At 40.4% G+C, this 23479-nt stretch overlaps 1 protein-coding gene across 4 annotated transcripts in view; it reads right to left on the minus strand.

Moving 5' to 3' along the window:
- UHRF2 (ubiquitin like with PHD and ring finger domains 2) overlaps positions 1-23479 on the minus strand; it is a 172753-nt gene that overhangs the window by 74572 nt on the left and 74702 nt on the right. For all 4 annotated transcript variants that reach the window (XR_010588899.1, XM_065550543.1, XM_065550542.1 and 1 more), the window contains exon 5: positions 6151-6260. Coding sequence is in view for 3 of the 4 variants with exons in the window: in XM_065550543.1 (XP_065406615.1) it covers positions 6151-6260 (110 nt within the window). In the remaining variant the exon portion in view is untranslated. The remainder of the gene's footprint in view (positions 1-6150; positions 6261-23479) is intronic.

Below are 23479 nucleotides of genomic sequence, written 5' to 3' on the forward strand. Positions count from 1 at the left end.
CTGGATTCCCTGCAACTTTATAAGGAAAACGGTTTCATATCAATGGAGGCATGATTTCTGCACCATTCACCCAAAAAAAAACAAAAAAACCCAAAAAAAAACAAACAAAAAAACCACACGCAAGGAGGGGGGGGGGGGGGGAAGACAGCTAGTGTCTAAATTTAAGAACAAGATTCTGATGGATATATGGGAAAGTTATACAAGTTGTTTAAATAATCTTATTCTAATATAACTAGATTATTTACAGGTACAGGTTCATTACCAGAACAGTTCTGACTAATCTTTGCCCTCTAGAGCCTTGTCCATGCTGGATTACAGTGTGAACGCCATTGCCCAATGGTTAGATCAGTAATGTCAATCAACACATTTATTTCAACTCATTTCATTAAGAAAAAAAAAAAAACTAAAGAAGAGAACCTGAATGAATATTATTTAAAAAAAAAAACTGACCCTCATAACATTCTCAATAATTTGGTGAATTATAACCAGCAATAGTAATTATTCTTGGATAGGATTCCTTTACAGCTGGGGAACTGAAAGGATATATCATTAAATTGAAATCTTCATTACATTGTTAGATATGGTATACGTGTACATTTAGGGCAAATGGATTGAGTATTTCCAGGTTTACTATAAACTGAAAATCTGGGAAACTAAATGGGGATGAAACAAAGTAAAATAATTGATGGAGGGGATGGGGAAGAAGATGAAAAAGACGGTTGGGGTGGGGGTGCTAGAGAAGGTACCAAGATGGATAGTGCCTTAGACAGAAAACGAAGTCACACTTCTCTATTGAACTTTGCCAATTCAAGATTGTAAAAAGTCTCCAGGTTCAGTTAAGTGATTTGCTTGGTATCAGGATCCCAAAAATGGATTTGGTTCCGGAACACTACAGTTATGAGTGTACATAAGTGGTGGGCAGTGGTGTAGGGTAAATGCAAGTAAAGCAAATGTGCCAACATTGTTACAGTGTTGCCAAAGTTAAGAGCTAAATCCCAACACTGGACTGAATTCCACAGTGACTGAATACAGTATATTTGTTTTAATGTATCCCAGCTGTATCTTCTGTGGGGGTTTTCTGCAGTAGTGAGATCAGACACTTTTCAACTTCCTCTGCTATCAAAAAACTAAGCATCTTACCCTCGTTTTTAACTTTCAAACTATCAGGGAAGGAAATAAAGTAGTCTAAACCCAACCTTTTGTCTAAGGTTCTTGATCTATTGAATTTAGTCATCTTTCCCACCACATCTTTGGTGTAATATGGAAAAATCATCAGCTTTTCCTTTTCATGTTAGGGCTTTTTAAAGAATGAGTTTCTTAATATATTATTTTAAACATCTTACAGTTAAGGCCTGGGGCTTTGCATTTGGAGGGGTTTTGGTGCAAGAGAGGTGTGGGCTCTCTCAACATCTACATTCTGATCAGGGCGAAGACACAAAAGCTCTAGCAGCATAGTGGATAAAAATTCCAGAGGCCTCCCTTTTTCCATCTCCTCTGGAAGACCCACCAATTCTCAGATTGTTTCTCCTTGATCTTCCTTTGAGATCATTAACCTTTTCCTACAGTGCTTTAATAGCCATTTCCTGTTGCTTTGAGATTATATTCATGGTACTCACTGTGTCTTTTAGCAAGGAGAGTCTATTCTCAGCTTCCCCGTAGTCTTGATTCCAAGCTTTGCAAATTAGCTTGATGTGTACTAGTAATAGGTTTGTTCTCAGTTATGTCTTGTGATATTTTTCTCAAAATGTCCATTCTCTTGAGATTTGTTTTAACCAGTCCATAATTTAATCTAGTCTCAAAGTGGTGGACTCTCCTGGCTGCAGGAGGGCCATCTGACCTCCTCTGTTTTTTAGGATTTTGTGGAAATGTTACAGACAGCATGAATCCTCCTATTATTAATAGCCTTATTCCTCTCTTTTGGTAGGCAAGTTTCAGATTTCTATTATAGGACTTTCATGCACAAGACTGGTCAGCACACAATTTTTATTCTGATATTTAATAAATGTGTCAGGGCAAATTTAAAAAGCATCTATTGAATGGAAAACTTCTGGCATTCTTTGGTTTTCCATCAAAAGTAGAGTTAACTGTGCAGCTTGTGAAGCATATTTCTGCTCTTTACATTATCACTTTTGGAAAGGACAGGGACTGTGGCTTGTCTGGATGTATATATAGTAACACGTAAGGAGTACATTCCTTGACGCTGTCTCCAGAATATTAAATTTGATTCCCTTCATGGAACCCGTGGGACAGCCCCTTTCTGGATTTTGGGGCAGCCTGAATATAAAAGAGCTTGAAGAACTTTGTTCTGAGATGGACTTGAGAGGAACGAACGCATGGGGAGCAGCATGAAAAAAAGCACGTAAGTGGCTGTGCAAGAAGAATATAAAGTTGGCACCCAGATTAACTATTTGCATTGTGCAAAAGGATAATAAGCAGAGCTGATTATATATATGCTAAAGATTATGATAAATTAAGAATTAATTTGGCAGATACACTATTTTTAATTCATTTCACTGACATTATACCTACTGCTGTACAATGTGTTAAATGCGTGTCACATTTCCCATGGCCTCAAAACTGTTCTACAAAACCTGCAACTATACTCTCAAAACAAATAATTAGGTGAATAAATGCAAAGCAGATGTGACTTAATGTGCAGTTTTGGGGGCAACCAAATAATTGTTCCTCAAATTGTCAGTTCACAATGAAGATATTTTTAAAAAATATTTTCTGTTGCATAAAAATAATCTTAAAATGAAATTGACTAGAAATTAACTATGAACAAAAGTGAAAGTGACTGTATTTTCATTTGCCAATCTTGAGAAAAATGAAAAAACCCATAGCATAAGAAGTAAAACGTAAATTATTTTAAATCCTTTCATTTATAAAAGTTAAGAGCAGGAAAGGAAATTTGCTTTTTTTAAAAACAGTGATAGCTAACAGTGTAGCATACTGTGAAAGGGACAAAAACAGTGGGCACATTAAGTCTCTTGCATTAAAGAACAGCTGTGCAAAGGACCCCAAAATGTGGCCACTTTTTGTCACAACTATGACAAACATAATTCAGCAGCATCCACTCTTGATGTCCTTCTGCCTCTCATTCACGTTTCCCTTAGAAACACCATTTTACTAATACCTTTTTCATTTGGGTAGAAATTTTGATTTGGGGATTTTGATTAAGTTTTGAGATAAGAAGACAGTGTCTTTTTTTGGCAAAGAGAATTTAGTGCCAGGAAAATCAAAGGTGGTCAAGTGATGGCCCTGGAGACTGAAGTACTCAGTTTATTCACAGAATAGGTACAACAGCAATGCCAGTGTAAGTTTCCTCATACTACCTGCTAATGTTCTTTCACCCTTAGAAGACATCAGGGCTGAACTGTAGCTCATGCAACAGGCCCAATCCATTCTTGGCCTCTGCTGAGAATATAAACAAAGGTGCCAATTGTGATGGTAGTTTTTGTGATTTGGATACTGGCCCACTAGGAATCATCTAAGGCAGTGGTTCCCAAAGTGGGGTTCGCAGAATGTTTCAGGGAGTTCTCAAGAAAAATTTCATTAATGGCGGCCAGAGGACTCTGCTGGGACCCAGTTGCAGGGCAGACAGCTCGAGCCCCAGGGAGAGCGGGCAGTTTGAGCAGGCAGCCCGAGCCCTCCCCTGTCAGCCAGGGAGCCGACAGCCCGAGCCTTGGGGAGAGCGGGCAGTTTGAGCAGGCAGCCTGAGCCCCTCCCCTGTCAGCCAGGGAGACGGCAGCCCGAGCCTTGGGGAGAGCCAGGGCCGGCTCCAGGCACCAGCTTAACAAGCAGGTGCTTGGGGCGGCCAAGGGAGAGGGGCGGCACCTGTGGCAATTCGGGGGCGGCAGGTCCCTCACTCCCTCTAGGAGCGAAGGACATGCCGTTGAACTGCCACTGCCGATCGCGGCTTTTTTTTTTTTTTTTCCCAATTGCCACCGCTGATCGCGATCGCGGCTTTTTTTTTGCTTGGGGCGGCAGAAATGCTGGAGCCGGCCCTGGGGAGAGCAGGCAGTTTGAGTCGGCAGCCCCAGCCCTCCCTGTCAGCCCAGGAGCCGGCAGCCCGAGCCTCGGGGAGAGCGGGCAGTTTGAGCCGGCAGCCCGAGCCCTCTCCTGTCAGCGGGGGAGCCAGCAGCCCGAGCCTCGGGGAGAGCGGGGCCAGACAGTTTGAGCCAGCAGCCCCAGCCCTCCCCTGTCAGTGGGGGAGCCAGCAGCTCCGAACCCCAGCACTCCATGCGGGGTGCAGGTGGCAGCTCAGATTCCTGTCCCACCTTCCTCAGTGGAAGAAAAGCTGTTTGCGAGCCAAACCAGCCAGAAGCACCTTGTAGCCAGTGTAGGAGTGTTAAGGTGTCTCAGTAATTGTCCTTCTCTCTGGAGTGCTGATTTGCTTCAGTGAGTGAATCTTCTCAGTTTCTAGTTTGTTGGTTGTTAGCAGTCTCTCTCTGTTATTTTTATTAGAACTTCTGTACACAAGTTCAATGGATAAGTGGCTGAAAAAGGAAAGTGTAAAGACGCTGGAATCAGCTAGTGTTTCCTCAAGTCCACACTGTGGAAAATCTAAGTCTAATGATCATGATGGTCCTGGAAAGTCACTTACAAAGAAAAGAAAATATGACGATGATTATATAAAATATGGCTTTACATGCATTGGTGATCAAGAACATCCAAAACTAGTGTGTGTGATTTGTGGTGATGTTCTAGCAAACAGCAGCCTCAAACCTTCTCTACTTCGGCGCCATTTAGAAACTAGGCATCCTGCACAACTCGACAAGCCTGTTGATTTTTTCAAGCGAAAATTAGCTGAGAAGAAAATTGACATTACCAGTTTTATATCCAAAGCAAGTACTGATCATGAAAATGCACTTAAAGCCTCATACCACGTGAGCTACCGAGTAGCAAAAGCATCAGAAGCCCATACCATAGCAGAGAGCTTGATTGGTCCATGTATAAAAGACGTAGTTCATTGCATGCTCGGAGAAAAGGCTGCAAAAAGGATTGACACGGTACCTTTGTCCAATAATACGTTGTCACGAAGAATTAATTACATGTCAAATAATGGAGAGACCACAATTGTACATAGAGTGAAAAATAGTCCATATTATGCTATACAGTTGGATGAATCAACTGATGTAGCTAATCTAGCTATTTTGCTACTGTTTGTACATTATGTGAATGAAGGTATGGTTGAAGAAGACTTGTTGTTTTGCAGACCATTGGAAGAACGTAGAACTGGAGAAGATATCTTCAATCTGACTAATGCATATTTTCAAGAAAAGGAAATAGATTGGTCTCATTGCCTAGGCATTTGCACTGATGGGGCCACATCAATGACGGGGAAGTATACTGGATTTGTAGCTTGAGCCTTTTGATGATACCACTTTCTCAACACAGATATTAAACACCAAGGAAAAAGAGAAATTGATTGAGATCTCCTGTGATTACAAACTGAAAAGGAGTTTCACAAATCTATCATTGATCAACTTTTGGCTGAGTTTAAGAAACGAGTACCCCTTTCTGGCAGAAAAAGCTGCTGCAGTTCTGTTACCATTTTCAACAACATACTTATGCGAGAAAGCATTTTCCTCGTATGCACATCTGAAAACCAAATACAGAAACAGACTTGATGCCGAACCAGACCTGAGACTTTATCTTTCTCCAATGGTTCCAGACTTCCAAGAGCTATGCAGAGCAAGGCAAGCGAATCCATCGCACTGAGGAAATTTAAACTTAAATCCCTGGAAATATTCATTTTTAGGAGGGGGTTCACGAGATGTCACAATTTAGTGAAAGGGGTTTGCGGGCTGTTAAAGTTTGGGAACCACTGATCTAAGGGCTGTCAGCTGTTCTCCCCCATTTCCCTGCTTGTAACTTTTTGGACTGATGTATTATTTAACATGTGCTATATTACATCAAAAATCCATTTCTAAGTATTTCTATGTACCGCATGGCTCATCAAAAAAGTGGCAACAGAGTCAAAGGGCTGTCTAATAAGGACTATATTATTATGACAACATATAAAACACACATTCATTAAAATTATTGAATCTGCATTGTTGTGTCATTCTTATCAATTATGATTTTTAAAATTACGTATTCACATGTTTAAATACCATTATTAAACATATAATGAAAGAAGCATACTTTTGAAATCTCCATCCCCAAATGTCAGTGGATAAGCTCCTGGCTTTTCAATCTTGTACATTTCTTCTATAAAAAGGATTTTGCAATCATTTATTGTGTCTTCCGGGCCTCTGGGGAGGGAAAAAAAAAAGTATATTTAATTTGGTTTCTTTGATTCCTGTTGCTATAATTGATAAACCTTGAGGAAGAGCTATAGCTAATAATAAGTCCCAGTTCTGATTTTAAAAATCCATAGAATTTTGGACTGTGATTGTATTTACTTATTGCTCATTTTAAGCTGTCACAACCATTACATGCAGCACTGAATAATTTGATCTAAACTGACAATAATAATTCAACATAACGATATAACTTTTAACAAAGCCAAAACAATTAATAATTTACATTAGCACAAGGTAAATTAAATAACAAGCTAAGGAGTATCGTCATATTGCAGATCAGCTAGTGAAAATATCAAAGGCAGCAACTGATAAAAGAAATACATTCAATGAATGAACTAAGTTGTTTCTCAAACAGTTTTGTTATCCAAAGTTAGCAATAGCAGACCAGGCAAAATCAAAAGCTTGCAATGGCAGACCAGACAAAATCCAAAACACTCAAGAGGCATTATACATTATAGCAAACCTAAAAGAATCCTTATTGGCAATGATATAATAAAATTATACTGTTAGTGACAATGAATAGTGACTTATAACTAGTGTAATAATATGCACTACTGAACTTAAAAGGGAAGAAAAATAATGTGGTAAATAGTTTAAATTCTCTTTGTACAAAAATCCTTTCATATGTTTTCACTGTCTAAATAGTCAAGTTTCTTTTAAGTTTCACTTTAACGCTGACTTCCTTGGATTTCTAAATGTTTCAGAAAACTAAAGCCCCAAATCCAGCAAGAACACATACAATATGTACTTTACATATTCTTACACCCTTGACCACAGTGGGACTTTTTTGAGAGTGTCACAGTGCACAAACTCCCAATGGTGCACAGCTAGTACTTCAAAGAACAAAACACTCATGTTAAATGAGGTGATGGAGGGCATTAATGAGGAGTAAAGATCAAGATTTTAATCTCATACCTCCTACTCCACTTAATTTTCCCACTCTCCCAACTGATTTTAACTGCCAAGGGTGACTGACAAAAAACTTTAGTCCCTCACTGTGCCAAGATGTCTTTTCAGCTGCTGTTTGTGGATCTCTTGCCACTTTCAATTTTACAATATAAAACTAAATTAGGACTTGTTCACAGCATTACCAATTTAGAGACAAATCCTGCAAGTACTTACTACTGAGCATAGTCCCATTGACTTCAGTGGGCTACACCTATTAAGTGGATACAGGATCAAGCTGTTATACCCAAGACAGCAAGTTAGTTTTCTAATTGTAATTTTTATTTCTCATTATTGAGGGCATCCACTGATCTGGACAAGACTTTATATATTAGACCCGCTCATTCCATCAGTGTGGAGGAAATCTGTGCTCCCTACCCCCATCAGAGTTTAAACTCCCTCTGCTGGACTGCTGCAGCACCATATTCTGAAACTGAAACTAAATAAACAACTTGGTAGAAAATTTTAACAACACTGTAGACACGATTATTAGAATTAAAAGAACAACGCATTTTAATCAAGAACATGGTGATGTGTGTAGGGAGAGTCTATTCAGACATAGGAAGGGTCCTTTCCATGAAAAGAAACAACATTATACTGGCTAGACATTACCTATAGGAATGATCTCTTATTGTTTCTACTTCCTATGGAGCAAAAGAAACAAATACAAGTTGACATTTTTCTAGAGGGATTCATAGCAATGGACAATGTATGTATTCATGTAATTTTAATTATATTTGCTCGCCTGGTTTAGCTTCAATGAAGCCAAGAATACCAAAAGCTCAATGCAGGAGAAAAAAATCATTATAATGTTTAGGAAAGGAATTGCAAACTTCAAGCAGCCACACTGCAAGTGTCAAAGTATAAAGTTTTATGGTTCTCTGTCCAAAACTCTGAAGAACCTTTTGCAGAGTAACTTTGATGCTTCCAGCAGGCATCTCAGTTGCTGTTTTGCATGTCTGGTATACATTCAATCTGAGCCAAACAGAGACTGAGTATTGAGGCCCTGAAGCACTGTTTGAGACCTCCTATGAAAAACAAACAACGGTAGCGGACTTTCACCACTGACAGACAGATTTTAAAGCTCATTTCATACCAAAAGTGTGATATTCTTTTCGTACTGATACTTGAATGTAGGGCAAAAAAAGAGGAATGAAACAGATGGATTTAATTGGAATTCTGTTCTTATTTTGGTTTTGTATAAGATCAGGAAATGGATTAAGTATCATCTTTTCAAGGAAAAATTGAAAATGGGTTTTTTAATTGAAAAAACTCCCAGTTCAATAACTCTCCTGCCTGAAAGTAATTGCTGTAAGGAAACAAGGAGAGGTTTCCAGTCTAGGATTAAAAGGGGGGTTTTGTATGGTTCTGCTGAAACCAGGCTGAAAGTGCCACGGCAAAGGTCTGCACTCGGAGTAACTGTAGCAGAGCTCCAATTTTGTGGCTCCTCAGAAGTCTCCGTGCACATGGAGCACCTTTTAACATGCAGATTAGTCAATTTACTCATCACCATAATGCAGTACAACAATCAGAGAGAAGCAGCTCAGTGGGTAGCTTCATTTGGAAAAGAAATAATGACCTGGAAGCTGATTCCCTTAGAGGGAGAAAGATTTCTCTCATTGCTGCCCATTTTTTAAAAAACATTTTTATGCATTTAGACACATACAGCAACTCTTTTTCCCCGCCATCACTCTTACAGGAAGCATGCCCTCTGCCCTCCACACACACACACACACACACACACACTTGCAGCATGCCAATTAAGGTCATTAAATTCAGGTTATTTCAGACCAAGAGAGCAAGTTCCACAGCCCTGACAGAGAACCTCTTTTATAATGAGCGGGATCCAGCTCAGGTGCTCCGGCTGGCTATAGTTGTGGTAATATAGCACAGGGAAAGAGGCGATCCTTCAGGTAGAATGTAAACCTAGGACTACAATGGATGAGTTCATAGTACTGAATTGGTTCTCTAATTGCACTACCAGAGGCAAAACGTCTGGCCTAAAGGTGAAAGTGACTTGACCCAAGCCCCAGAGGTTTCATGGAAGCGTTTGACCTATCTCCAGTATTTGCAGGAACAAAAACAAAGCCCAGATTTCTCAGATTAGAGGCAGCTCCCCCGGAACCTAACCTCATTGTGGTGGAATGAGCATATCTAAACCACAAATAAGGTCTAAAACAGTGAATTTATCTGTATGAAAACTATTATTAATAGGACAGCTGGTTTACTAGGTGATGGGAGAAAGGAGAAGAGAGGGAAGGTTCTCTCATGGATTGGTAACTGGTTAAAATAGGAAACAAAGAACAGGAATAAATGGTCAGTTTTCAGAATGGAGAGAGGTAAATAGTGGTATCCCCAGGGATCTGTACTGGACAAGTCCTATTGAACATATTCATAAATGATCTGGAAAAAGGGGTAAACAGTGAGGTGGCAAAATTTGCAGATGATACTAAACTACCCAAGATAGCTAAGTCCCAGGCAGACTGCAAAAAGCTACAAAAGGATCTCACAAAACTGGGTGACTGGGCAACAAAATGGCAGATGAAATTTAATGTTGATAAATGCAAAGCAATGCACATTGCAAAACATAATCCTAACTATACATATACAATGATGGGGTCTAAATTACCTGTTACCACTCAAGAAAGATCTTGGAGTCATTGTGGATAGTTATCTGAAATTATCCACTCAATGTGCAGAGGCAGTCAAAAAACCAAACAATGTTGGGAATCATCAAGAAAGGGATAGATAAGACAGAAAATATCATATTACCTCTATATAAATCCATGGTACACCCACACCTTGAATACTGCGTGCAGATGTGGTCGCCCCATCTCAAAAAAGATATACTGGAATTGGAAAAGGTTCAGAAAAGGGCAACAAAAATGATGAGGGGTATAGAACGGCTTCCGTATGAGGAGAGATTAATGAGACTGGGACTTTTCAGCTTGGAAAAGAAGCGACTAAGGGGGGATATGATAGAGGTCTATAAAATCATGAGTGGTATAGAGAAAGTAAATAAGGAAGTGTTATTTACTCCTTCTCATAATACAAGGACAAGGGGCCACCAAATGAAATTAAAAGGTAGAAGGTTTAAAATAAACACAAGAAAGTATTTTTTCACGCAACGCACTATCAACCTCTAAACTCCTTGCCAGAGGGTGTTGTAAAGGCCAATACTATAACAGGGTTCAAAAAGGAGCTAGATAGATTCATGGAAGATAGGTTCATCAATGGCTATTAGCCAGAATGGGCAGGAATGGTGTCCCCAGCCTCTGTTTGCCAGAAGCTGGGATTGGGTGACAGGGCATGGATCACTTGATAACCTATCTGTTCATTCCCTCTGGGGCACTTGCCATTGGCCTCTGTCAGAGGACAGGATACTGGGCTTGATGGACCTTTGGTCTGACCCAGTATGGCCATTCTTATGAGAAGAGGTCCAAATAATCCAGTAAACATTATCTATTAGAACATAAGAATGGCCATACTGCGTCAAACCAATAGTCCATCTAGCCCAGTCTTCTATTTTCGGACAGTGGCCAATGTCAGATCCTTCAAAGGGAATTAACAAAACAGGGCAATCATCAAATGATCTGTCCCATCATCCAGTCCCAGCATCTGGTAGTCAGAGGCATAGGGACACCAAGAGCATGGGGCTGGCTAATAGCCATTGATGGACCAATCCTCCATCAATTTACCTAATTCTTTTTCAGCTCAGTTATAGTTTTGATCTTCACGACATCCCCAGGTTGTTCCACAGGTTGGCAGTGTGTGATGTGAAAAAAATACTTCCTTATATTTTTTTTAAACCTGCTGCCTATTAATTTCATTGGGTGACTCCTGGTTCTTGTGTTATCATAGAATCATAGATTATAGGACTGGAAGGGACCTCGAGAGGTCATCGAGTCCAGTCCCCTGCCCGCATGGCAGGACCAAATACTGTCTAGACCATCCCTGATAGACATTTATCTAACCTACTCTTAAATATCTCCAGAGACGGAGATTCCACAACCTCCCTAGGCAATTTATTCCAGTGTTTAACCACCCTGACAGTTAGGAACTTTTTCCTAATGTCCAACCTAGACCTCCCTTGCTGCAGTTTAAACCCATTGTTTCTGGTTCTATCCTTAGAGGCTAAGGTGAACAAGTTCTCTCCCTCCTCCTCATGACACCCTTTTAGATACCTGTAAACGGCTATCATGTGCCCTCTCAGTCTTCTCTTCTCCAAACTAAACAAACCCAGTTCTTTCAGCCTTCCTTCATAGGTCATGTTCTCAAGACCTTTAATCATTCTTGTTGCTCTTCTTTGGACCCTTTCCAATTTCTCCACATCTTTTTTAAAATGCGGCGCCCAGAACTGGACACAATACTCCAGCTGAGGCCTAACCAGAGCAGAGTAGAGCGGAAGAATGACTTCTCGTGTCTTGCTCACAACACACCTGTTAATGCATCCCAGAATCATGTTTGCTTTTTTTGCAACAGCATCACACTGTTGACTCATATTTAGCTTGTGGTCCACTATAACCCCTAGATCCCTTTCTGCCGTACTCCTTCCTAGACAGTCTTTTCCCATTCTGTATGTGTGAAATTGATTTTTCCTTCCTAAGTGGAGCACTTTGCATTTGTCTTTGTTAAACTTCATCCTGTTTAACTCAGACCATTTCTCCAATTTGTCCAGATCATTTTGAATTATGACCCTGTCCTCCAAAGTAGTTGCAATCCCTCCCAGTTTGGTATCATCCGCAAACTTAATAAGCGTACTTTCTATGCCAATATCTAAGTCGTTGATGAAGATATTGAACAGAGCCGGTCCCAAAACAGACCCCTGCGGAACCCCACTCGTTACGCCTTTCCAGCAGGATTGGGAACCATTAATAACAACTCTCTGAGTACGGTCATCCAGCCAGTTATGCACCCACCTTATAGTAGCCCCATCTAATTTGTATTTGCCTAGTTTATCGATAAGAATATCATGCGAGACCGTATCAAATGCCTTACTAAAGTCTAGGTATACCACATCCACCGCTTCACCCTTATCCACAAGGCTCGTTATTCTATCAAAGAAAGCTATCAGATTGGTTTGACATGATTTGTTCTTCACAAATCCATGCTGGCTGTTCCCTATCACCTTACCACCTTCCAAGTGTTTGCAGATGATTTCCTTAATTACTTGCTCCATTATCTTCCCTGGCACAGAAGTTAAACTAACTGGTCTGTAGTTACCTGGGTTGTTTTTATTTCCCTTTTTATAGATGGGCACTATATTTGCCCTTTTCCAGTCTTCTGGAATCTCTCCCGTCTCCCATGACTTTCCAAAGATAATAGCTAGAGGCTCAGATACCTCCTCTATTAGCTCCTTGAGTATTCTAGGATGCATTTCATCAGGCCCGGGTGACTTGCAGGCATCTAACTTTTCTAAGTGATTTTTAACTTGTTCTTTTTTTATTTTATCCGCTAAACCTACCCCCTTCCCATTAGCATTCACTATGTTAGGCATTGCTTCAGACTTCTCGGTGAAGACCGAAACAAAGAAGTCATTAAGCATCTCTGCCATTTCCAAGTTTCCTGTTACTGTTTCTCCCTCTTCACTAAGCAGTGGGCCTACCCTGTCTTTGGTCTTCCTCTTGCTTCTAATGTATTGATAAAAAGTCTTCTTGTTTCCTTTTATTCCCGTAGCTAGTTTGAGCTCATTTTGGGCCTTTGCCTTTCTAATCTTGCCCCTGCATTCCTGTGTTGTTTGCCTATATTCCTCCTTTGTAATCTGTCCTAGTTTCCATTTTTTATATGACTCCTTTTTATTTTTTAGATCGTGCAAGATCTCATGGTTAAGCCAAGGTGGTCTTTTGCCACATTTTCTATCTTTCCTAACCAGCGGAATAGCTTGCTTTTGGGCCCTTAATAGTGTCCCTTTGAAAAACTGCCAACTCTCCTCAGTTGTTTTTCCCCTCAGTCTTGATTCCCATGGGACCTTACCTATCAGCTCTCTGAGCTTCCCAAAATCTGCCTTCCTGAAATCCATTGTCTCTATTTTGCTGTTCTCCCTTCTACCCTTCGTTAGAATTGCAAACTCTATGATTTCATGATCACTTTCACCCAGGCTGCCTTCTACTTTCACATTCTCAACGAGTTCCTCCCTATTTGTTAAAATCAAGTCTAGAACAGCTTCCCCCCTAGTAGCTTTTTCAACCTTCTGAAATAAAAAGTTGTCTCCAATGCAGTCCAAGAATTTGTTGGATATGTGAAGGGGTAAATAACAATTCCTTATTTCCTTTCTCCACACTGTTCATGATTTTACACACCTCTATCCTTACTCGTCTCTTTTCTAAGCTGAATAGTCCCACTATTTTCAATCTCTCCTTATATGGAAGATATTCCATACCATTAAATCAATTTTGTTGCCTTTCTCTGTACCTTTTACATTTTTAATGTATCGTTTTTGAGATGGCGGCACTAGAACTACACACTATTCACAATGTGGGGATACCATGGATTGATATAATGGCATTATGATGTTTTCTGTCTCAGTATTATGGTTAAGATTTTGTCAGTTATTTTTAGTAAAAGTCATGGACAAATTGTGGGCAATAAACAAAAATTCATAGAAACCCGTGACCTGTCTGTGACTTTTAGTAAAAATAATTGGGGGGGGGAGGGGGAGAGAGAGGAAAGCTGACAGGGAGATGACTAAAGTACAAGTGGGGAAGGAGGGATGAGAGCCCAAGCCCCACTGGGGGAATAAGGTGGGGATGTCCAGCACCTGCTGCCGCAGCGGAGAGCTCCAGGGGTCCCCACTGCAGCCCTGGTAGCTAGGAGCTTCGGGGCCTTTGCTGGCTGAGAGCTAAGCGGAAAATGTCACAGAGGTCCCTGGAAGTCACAGAATCCATGACCTAATCTTATCCTTGCTCGTTATCTATCCCTTTCCTGTACTGTTGCACATTGAGCTCATGTTTTCTGTGAATAACTCCAAGATCTCTTTCTTGAGCGGTAACAGCCCTCAATTTTGTTTGTATAGTTGGGATTATATGTTTGCCAACATGCATTACTTTGCATTTATCAATACTACATTTCATCTGCCATTTTGTTGCCCAATCACCCAGTTCTGTGAGAGTCCTTTGTAAATCTGCACAGTCTGCTTTGGATTTAACTATTTTGAGTAATTTTGTATTATCTCCAAACTTTGCTACTTCATTGTTTATCCCTTTTCCAGATCATTAATTAATATGTTGAACAGCACTAGTCCCACTACAGATCAGTGGGGGACACCTCTATTTACCTCTCCATTCTGAAAACTGACCATTTATTCCTACCCTATCTTTTAACTAGTTACTAATCCATGAGAGGACCATCCCTCTTATTCCATAACTGCTTACTTTGCTTAAGAGCCTTCCATGAGAGACCTTGTCAAAGGCTTTCTGATGGTCCAAGTACACTATATAAATTGGATCACCTTTGTCCACAGGGTTGTTGACCCCCTCAAAGAATTCTAATAGACTAGTGAGGCATGATTTCCCATTACAAAAGCCATTATGGTGTTTTTAAAAAGTTTCCATGCAGCTTGCAGGCATTTCACTCTGGTGACAGTTTTAATTTCCACTTAACTAGCTTCCTTATTTTTGTGTAGTTCCTCTTTCTGAAGTTAAATGCTACTGTGGTGGGCTTCTTTGGGATTCTCCCCCTCCCCCATAAGGATGTTAAATTTAAATATTATTATGGTTGCTATGGCCAAGCAGTTCAGCTCTATTCACCTTGTGGACCAGATCCTGTGCGCCATTTAAAATTAAATCATGAATTGCCTCTCCCATTGTGGGTTCCAGGACTAGCTGCTCCAAGAAGCTGTCATTAGTGGTGTCTAGAAACTTTATTTCTACATCTCGCCCTGAAGTGCCATGTAGCTAGTCAATATAGGGACAGTTGAAATCCTCCATTATTCATTATTATTGATTGAGTCTTCTATTTTTAATCTCCCTGAACATTTCACAACCACCATCCTGGTCAGGTGGTCAGCATATATCTTATTGCTATACTCTATTATTCAAGCACAGAATTTCTATAGAGATTCTAGGATACCATGTGATTCATTTAAGATCTTTCTATATTTGACTCTATGCTCTCTTTCACCGATAGTGTCCGTCTCCCTCCAGCACAACCTGCTCTATCATTCATATATATTTTGTACCTAGGTATTACAATGTCCCACTGATTGTCATCATTCCACCAAGTTTCTGTGATGCCTATTATATCAATATCCTCATTTAATACCAGGCACTCAAGTTCATCCATCTTAATATTTAGACTTCTAGCATTTGTATACACTCACTCATAAAATTTGTCACTTTTTAATTGTCTACCTTCATGTGAGGTAACTGAATAGGACTCTCTTTTATTTGACTGTATCTCTTCAGTTTCTTCCTCTACTTTATCAACTTCTATCCTCTCCTCTTTACCAGGATATAGAGAATCCTGTTAATAGATCATCCCCTATGGGATGTCTGTCTGACCCATGTGCTCCTTCACATCTGTCAGCTTTGCCCCAGCCCTTAGCTTAAAAAGTCCTCTATACCCTTTTTAGCTTTATATGCCAGCAATCTGATTCCATTTTGGTTTAGGTGGAGCCCATCCTCCCTCTGGGAAGAAGTTGCTTGGATTTTTGATAAAATTCGACATGGCCAAAAAGAGAGAGAAAGAGATCCTTGTCAAGGTTATAAATTATAGCTCTGAAGATGGCCACAGAGTGAAGTATTTCTCTTGGAGAAGACTGTGGTTTCAGGAAGACGACTGGTAACATGATAGACTGATGCAGATGGAATTCCAAGAAGGCCTTGGGGATGAACTTGGATTGCAGTTTCATCACCACTTCGTCCCTGTGCAATTACATGTACAGTGGCATACAGGCTTGCTGAGTCTCTATGCTGACATGATAGTAAGGTGGTATAATGAACACTGCAATAGTTGTTCACAGGCAGACTCCATAAACCACAGGAGAACCAAATAAAAGTCCCACATTGGAGTCAGGTCTTTAAGTGGGAAGCAGGCATGAAGAAGGCCCTTCATTAATCTTGATTCTGAAGCGTGTAAGAAACCTGAATGTGACCACCTGCTGCCAGGTGAACTTAAGCTAAATGCCAGTCCTGCAGTTCCCTCTTTCAGGAGCAACACACAGGCCAGAATATTTGAAATCTGGGCTTTAACTGGACTCACATTAGTTTGGGCTGCCCATATGAAAAACATTTTCCAGTCTGAAGAATTGGTATTTCTACTAGAAGCCTTCCTGCTCTGTATAAGAATCTCTTGCAGCTGTTGGGAGCACTTCCTGTCAGCAATGCTCATCCATATAGCATCCAGGCCATCAGGTGCAGTGACTGCAGGTCTGGATGCAGTATCTGACCCTGGTTCTGAGTCACTGCTGTCTGAGCAAGAGGGAAGATGTGTGGGTGATAGACCTAGGATAGGTACCCAGCCAGACAGCTAAAGCTATTTCAGCCCATCCGAGGCTATCATGGTAAGAGTAGCTTTGCCCTGTCTAATCTTGGATATTATCCTGCGAGTGAGGGGGACTGTTGGAAAGGCATAGGAGGCCTCGAGATCACCAAAGAAGAAAAGCATCTGGCAGAAATTGTAGGCTCTTGCCTCCCCTGGAGCAGACAGTCTTGCATCTGGCATTCTCTACCATGGCAAATAAGTTTATGGACGGGGTCCCCCATTGTTGGAATACTTGATCTGATATGGATTTCCACAGCAAGCACTCCTGGTTAGTTATTGTTTTTCTGCTCAAGAAGTCAGCAAGGTCCTTCCTGATCTCTGGAGGATGAAGAGCCGGTGGTATCACCCTGTGTCAACAGTGATATTTCCAGAACTTGATGGCATCCCCCATTATTTGATATAGTGCATTCCTGGCATATTGTCCAGCAGAATCTGCACTGCAGAGTTCCACAAAACAGGCAGGAATGTTATGCAGGCTAACCTGATGACCTTCTGCTCTAGTATGTTAATGTGTAACCTCAGATCATCCAGGGACTCAAACCTTATATTTGGAGGTGATTCAGGCGGTCAACCCAGCCTTTTCCAGAAGCATCAATAACAGGTGTCATTACTAGGAAGGGGCTTGAAAAAGACCCTGCCTCACATTAAAGGGCTGCAGCCATCTGGTAAGTACTCACAGGACTTGGGACAGGAGAGAGAGTAATCTGTTCATATGATGTTTGGATGGAGGAATACACTGTCATTAGCCAGCATTATAATCACCACAGACAGTCTGGCAATCAATGTCACACATCCATACATGCAAATGTGTGTCCTATTAATCCCAGGCACATGCAAACCATTGTGGAAAGTTTCATCCTTATGTCATGTATGAGTGACTGAAGGAACGTGACTCTATCCTCTAGCAGATATGCTCATGTTGACTGAGTCAAATAGGGCACCAGTAAGTTCTACTGCCCAGGATGATGTGGCAGACCATTTTTTGTAGTTCATCTGGAATCCTAATTGAGACACCAGGGAGAGGACTTCCTCTAGAGCTACCTTGGTCTTGTCCAGCCTGTATTCCCGAGAAATCTCTTCTATAACTCCTAGATAGCACAACAAAGCCACTTCTGTTTGTAAAAGGTCTTGTGAAAGTGGGAGAGGGAAGAGCGATGGGGAAGGGGTAAGGAAAGTCACCTTCCAGTTCTTATCTCCGGCACCCATCTGTCAGTCATGTCTGACCAGGCCCAGTGAAATGGGGCAAGACTGCTTCCAAAATAAGTGCTCCATAGACTACTACTAGTGCAGCTCTTGAACAAGCAGTCAAATGTACTAGTTGATGGGTTTAATAGTCCCTCACACTTCTTGTTTATGAGGGTGATTCTGGGCAATTTTTATACTGTGGCAAGTGTGAGTGAGATCATTCGAAGAGTAGTATCAGTATTACTAATAAAACAGCATCCAATTAAAATAATGTGTGTGTTCTTCTCTGGTGACAGAATAGAACCACTGCAAACAATTGATATATTATCTTCATTAAATTCTGTAGTCTCCAGAAATTTAAAGAATATTAAAGAAAAAGCAGCTCACCACAGACAGTTGTCTTGTGTAGAGCTTTTAAACAAAACGAGAGGAGGGAAAACACCCTAACATGTAAGTTTGTACTCACTAATGAATAGAACCTTGTATTACCACATATAGTAGTGATTTGTGCCATCCATATCTTTAGGGAACATGTAAATCTCCTTGTGGTACTTTCATGACAGCAATGTAATAAGAGCTGCAGTTACAAAAAAAGGAAAGTCACTTCAATGGTGAAAGCAGGCACCAGTGGAGTTTACTCCTAATAAATATTCTACTCAGCTTTGTTTGGGTGAGTGGCCAAAAGGATAGCAGTGGCAGAAGTTTATATAAACTGTCGGGGGGGGGGGGGACACACCACACGACACAAAACTGTTAATGACCTGAAACTGTTCTTCTTTGAAATGTGATGCAGACCTGTATTCTACATTAATTAATTAATGGAGATATCCCATCTCCTAGAACTGGAAGGGACCTTGAAAGGTCATCGAGTCCAGCCCCCTGCCTTCACTAGCAGGATCAAGTACTGATTTTGTCCCAGATCCCCAAGTGGCCCCCTCAAGGATTGAACTCACAACCCTGGGTTTAGCAGGCCAATGCTCAAACCACTGAGCTATCCCTCCCCCCCCCCCCCCTTTTTTTTTTTTTGTACCGGCCCTGGCCCTAGGCCAGACAAAGATGCGCACTCCGGGACCTACTTTTATACAGTTACAGGACAGATTACTCATATCCTATCTCCTAGAACTGGAAGGGACCTTGAAGGTCATCAAGGCCAGCCCCCTGCCTTCACTAGCAGGACCAAGTACTGATTTTGCCCCAGATCCCTAAGTGGCCCCCTCAAGGATTGAACTCACAACGCTGGCTTTAGCAGGCCAATGCTCAAACCACTGAGCTATCCCTCCCCCCACTGAGCTATCTCTCCCCCCACATGGGTGTGCATGCCCCGCACACTGGAGCTGAAGAGCTTTACCTAGCAGTACCTGCAGAGCGGTGCTCATGCCCTTCAGCAACAGCCCCTCCCCTGGCCATATAAGGGCAGCACTACCCCAGCCGCCTCAGTTCCTTCACACCAAAAGACAGAAGTACAGACTACAATGCAGAGGGCGAGTCATGGAATATACATCACATCTCAAAGAACAATAGTAACAATGTCAACACAGAAAATGAAACTGTACTTTGAATTGATAGGGTTGTTCCCTTTTGGATAATTCATAAATACATGCAATAATAAAAATAAATTGTAATAGAAATTACTGGAATACAGTCATACTGAAGATAGCGTTGGCATATTTTTTTTAATAAATTTACCTTGAAAGAATATTCTGTTTAAGTTACTGGAAATTTTGTATTTAAAATGTCCTATTATGAGTTATATTAGTTGCAAATGGCTGTCATTGGTACATTGGTAAACGCAGACATTTTAAATGCTTTAGTCCTACCAAAATAGAAGAACTCTGCTCAGCTAGTTATCCCTGAAAGGATATCACTTCTGTAAAAGTGATAGATTAAATAGTTATTGAGCTACATGGTCAACTTGCTTAGAAATTTGTGATTAATGTACACACAAAAATGCATAGTCACCTAATTCTGTTACAAAATATTTTTAAACCAAAAAGGCAAACATTAAACAACTCTCTCAGTTCTACATATTGTCTAAAATCAAGATGATGTCCATATTACTTTGTTTTTCTTCCTTTCCTCATTTACTATACTGTATATACAGTACATGCCATTTATTTTATGGAAAGTAAAAAATGAACAAAGAATAAAATTGAACCGAGTTCCTAGACAGCGATCCAGGCCACACAAAATAAATGCTAATGGCAGTTTATCTACTCTCGCAGGTCAGCCACACACAGAGAAAGGTGCTAGTACTCTCTGCACTCTCCATTTATACCATCAGGCTGCAAGAATATGATGGGGGCTAATTTAGCTACAACAAGTCAGGAAAAAGATCTTGGAGTCATCGTGGATAGTTCTCTGAAAATGTCCACGCAGTGTGCAGAGGTGGTCAAAAAAGCAAACAGGATGTTAGGAATCATTAAAAAGGGGATAGAGAATAAGACAGAATATATTATTGCCCTTATATAAATCGATGGTACGCCCTCATCTCGAATACTAAGTACAGAAGTGGTCTCCTCATCTCAAAAAAGATATACTGGCACTAGAAAAGGTTCAGAAAAGGGCAACTAAAATGATTAAGGGTTTGGAACGGGTCCCATATGAGGAGAGATTAAAGAGGCTAGGACTCATCAGCTTGGAAAAGAGGACACTAAGGGGGGATATGATAGGGGTATATAAAATCATGAGTGATGTGGAGAAAGTGGATAAGGAAAAGTTATTTACTTATTCCCATAATACAAGAACTAGGGGTCACCAAATGAAATTAATAGGCAGCAGGTTTAAAACAAATAAAAGGAAGTTCTTCTTCACCCAGCGCACAGTCAACTTGTGGAACGCCTTACCTGAGGAGGTTGTGAAGGCTATAACAGAGTTTAAAAGAGAACTGGATAAATTCATGGTGGTTAAGTCCATTAATGGCTATTAGCCAGAACGGGTAAGGAATGGTGTCCCTAGCCTCTGTTTGTCAGAGGGTGGAGATGGATGGCAGGAGAGAGATCACTTGATCATTGCGTTAGGTTCACTCCCTCTGGGGCACCTGGCATTGGCCACTGTCGGTAGACCGGATACTGGGCTAGATGGACCTTTGGTCTGACCCAGTACGGCCTTTCTTATGTTCTTATGTTATGTTGTAAGAAGACTGGCCAAACACAAGTTGACTAGAAACTCCACTTGTGGCCATTATCTCTGGTGTGTGTAAGGTCAGGCTCATGCTACAGAGAAATATTAGCTGCTGCTAGATATCAGTTACTGCAATGCAAAAACTCTGCTGGTTTTCATTGTAGTTCAAGAGATTTAGCCACAATTATCACATCTCACACTTTTTTTTTAACCACTTCATGTTCCAATAAAAAAAAGCTAAAAACTGTTACTTCTAAAGGCATGGTAACTTGAAAGTAAAACTGCTGAATCAACACAGTACAAATTCTACTACTGTATTCTAAACAAATAATACATGTGAAGGATATAAGCAAACGGGATCACAGTGAAAAGGGGGAAAACATCTCCCGATCACAGTTTACTACGAAATTTCAATTTATAGGCCTTCTAGCAATGCAACCATATTTAGACCTATGTTTGCTACAACAAATTAATTAATTTGGCAGTTGCTATGGTTACTGTCAGAGCTTCCTCAAGGTCAGCAAAGAAACACCCAAGGCCAGAAGGGTGAAATTCATACAAGATAAGAGATCAGTCATTGTTGGTTATGTATTATTAGCAAATCTGTGACACAAATGATTTATTAATTTATACAAAATCTACTTTGTACTATAATGAAGTTCCAAAAAAATTATATATTGGCAAGTGCCAACAGGGTATGCTTTCTTATTTTTAAACACACATTCAGGTAAAAATAGTCTGGATGAAATAAAATGTTCTTGATTCCTGCAAAGTGCAGAGGGGCTTTCAGGAGGTGCTTATAACTCTTAAAATGTAAAGCCTAATTTTGCTAATTATTATTTCATCTGCCTTGAAATAAAAAGTGCAATTACTCTATAGTCAATCAAAATGTGGCCTGAAAACATACATGTTTCTGTTATATTAAATGCCACAATCCAGGAGAAGGAATGGGCATGAATGGACCAAAACGAAGGGAGTAATCCTTCAGGAATGAAATGTATATGCAAAAAATCCACCATTCTGTTCTATTCTCTGTAGTATTGCCTTAAAGGACATTATCAGCCAGGGGTGGGGGTAAACAGCCACCATTTGGGGGCAAAACTAAACATGGCCCAAGTTATAATATTTAGCTATCTTACTACCTTGATAGTGCACACATCAACTAGTTAGATACCCAACAATATTATTTACAATTTCAAAATTGAATGCTGAGTTGATACCCCTTTTAAAAGTTTGGTCCTACAATTCTTCCATATCCAAAGTCAATTTAGAAATGGAATGGACGAGGAATATTTTAAGAATTTTTGGAAACCAGACATCATATTGCTAACAGGATGAGCGAACACTTCTGCTCTTTACCAAGCTTCTCTCTCTGTAAACAGCCTGTCGCTGTGACATCTCATGGATGTCTAGCCATCAGCTAGAGACCAGCATGGCTAAAACAAAGCTCAATCTTCAATTCCAAAGCTTCCTTCTCTACCTTCCGTCTCAATCCCTGTGGACAACAGCACTACCCAGACCTGTAACCTAGGCCTCATCTTCCATTCAGACCTCTCTGTGGTCCTCATGCCCAGGCTATATCTAAAACTTGTTGATTCTTTCTGCATAACAATTCTAAGATATGGCATTTCCTCCCTCCATTCAGCTAAAACTCTCATTCAGGCTCTCATTATGTTGCATCCTGATTACTGCAACATCTTTCCCCTGACTGACAAATGTAATCTTGCCCCATTAATGATGCTGCTGCAAAGATCTTTCTCCTAGCTCCTTACTTTGACCATGTCCCCCCTCACTTGACAACAGTTGGGTGCCTAGTGCTCTAAGATCATTACCTATCATGCTTACTGACCAATACTGTTTCACTGTTTACTTGTACACCTACATCTGTCTGTATCCACCAGTTGTTTCTTGTCTTATACTTAGATTATAAACTCTTTGGGGCAAGGGCAGTCTTTTTATTCTATGTACTACAGTGCCTAATACAATGGGGTGCTGGTACATGACTAGGGCTCCCAGGTAATACTATAATACACATTATTAATAATATTAACTAGCCTTTCCTTTGTAATGTGTAAGTTGTCCTTTGTACTGTGTAAGTTGGCCAGAGAATGAGTTCTTTCACAAAAATAGTTAGTAGACTGTTCAAACCATGCTATTACTGCTAAACCACCTTTACAGTTATCCAGGAATATAGTTCCAGAAATAAAAAGAAAGCATCACCCGGATCTTTACCACATTCATTGCAAGTCATTTTGGGGTGTATTCTAATCTTGAGTAAGAAGCACTGCTGAAATTGAAACTACAGACAATCACATATGTGATAGGTTGGAAAAAACCTAAAAGGAAAATAAGCTCAATCACACAAACATAAAAAAAGAGAATGCATCGGTAACGTAAGGTTTAATAAAGTTTAAGGTAAGATGTAACCACTATCTAGT

Source organism: Chrysemys picta, chromosome 6, assembly GCF_011386835.1.
Source record: "Chrysemys picta bellii isolate R12L10 chromosome 6, ASM1138683v2, whole genome shotgun sequence".
Lineage (NCBI taxonomy): Eukaryota > Metazoa > Chordata > Testudines > Emydidae > Chrysemys > Chrysemys picta.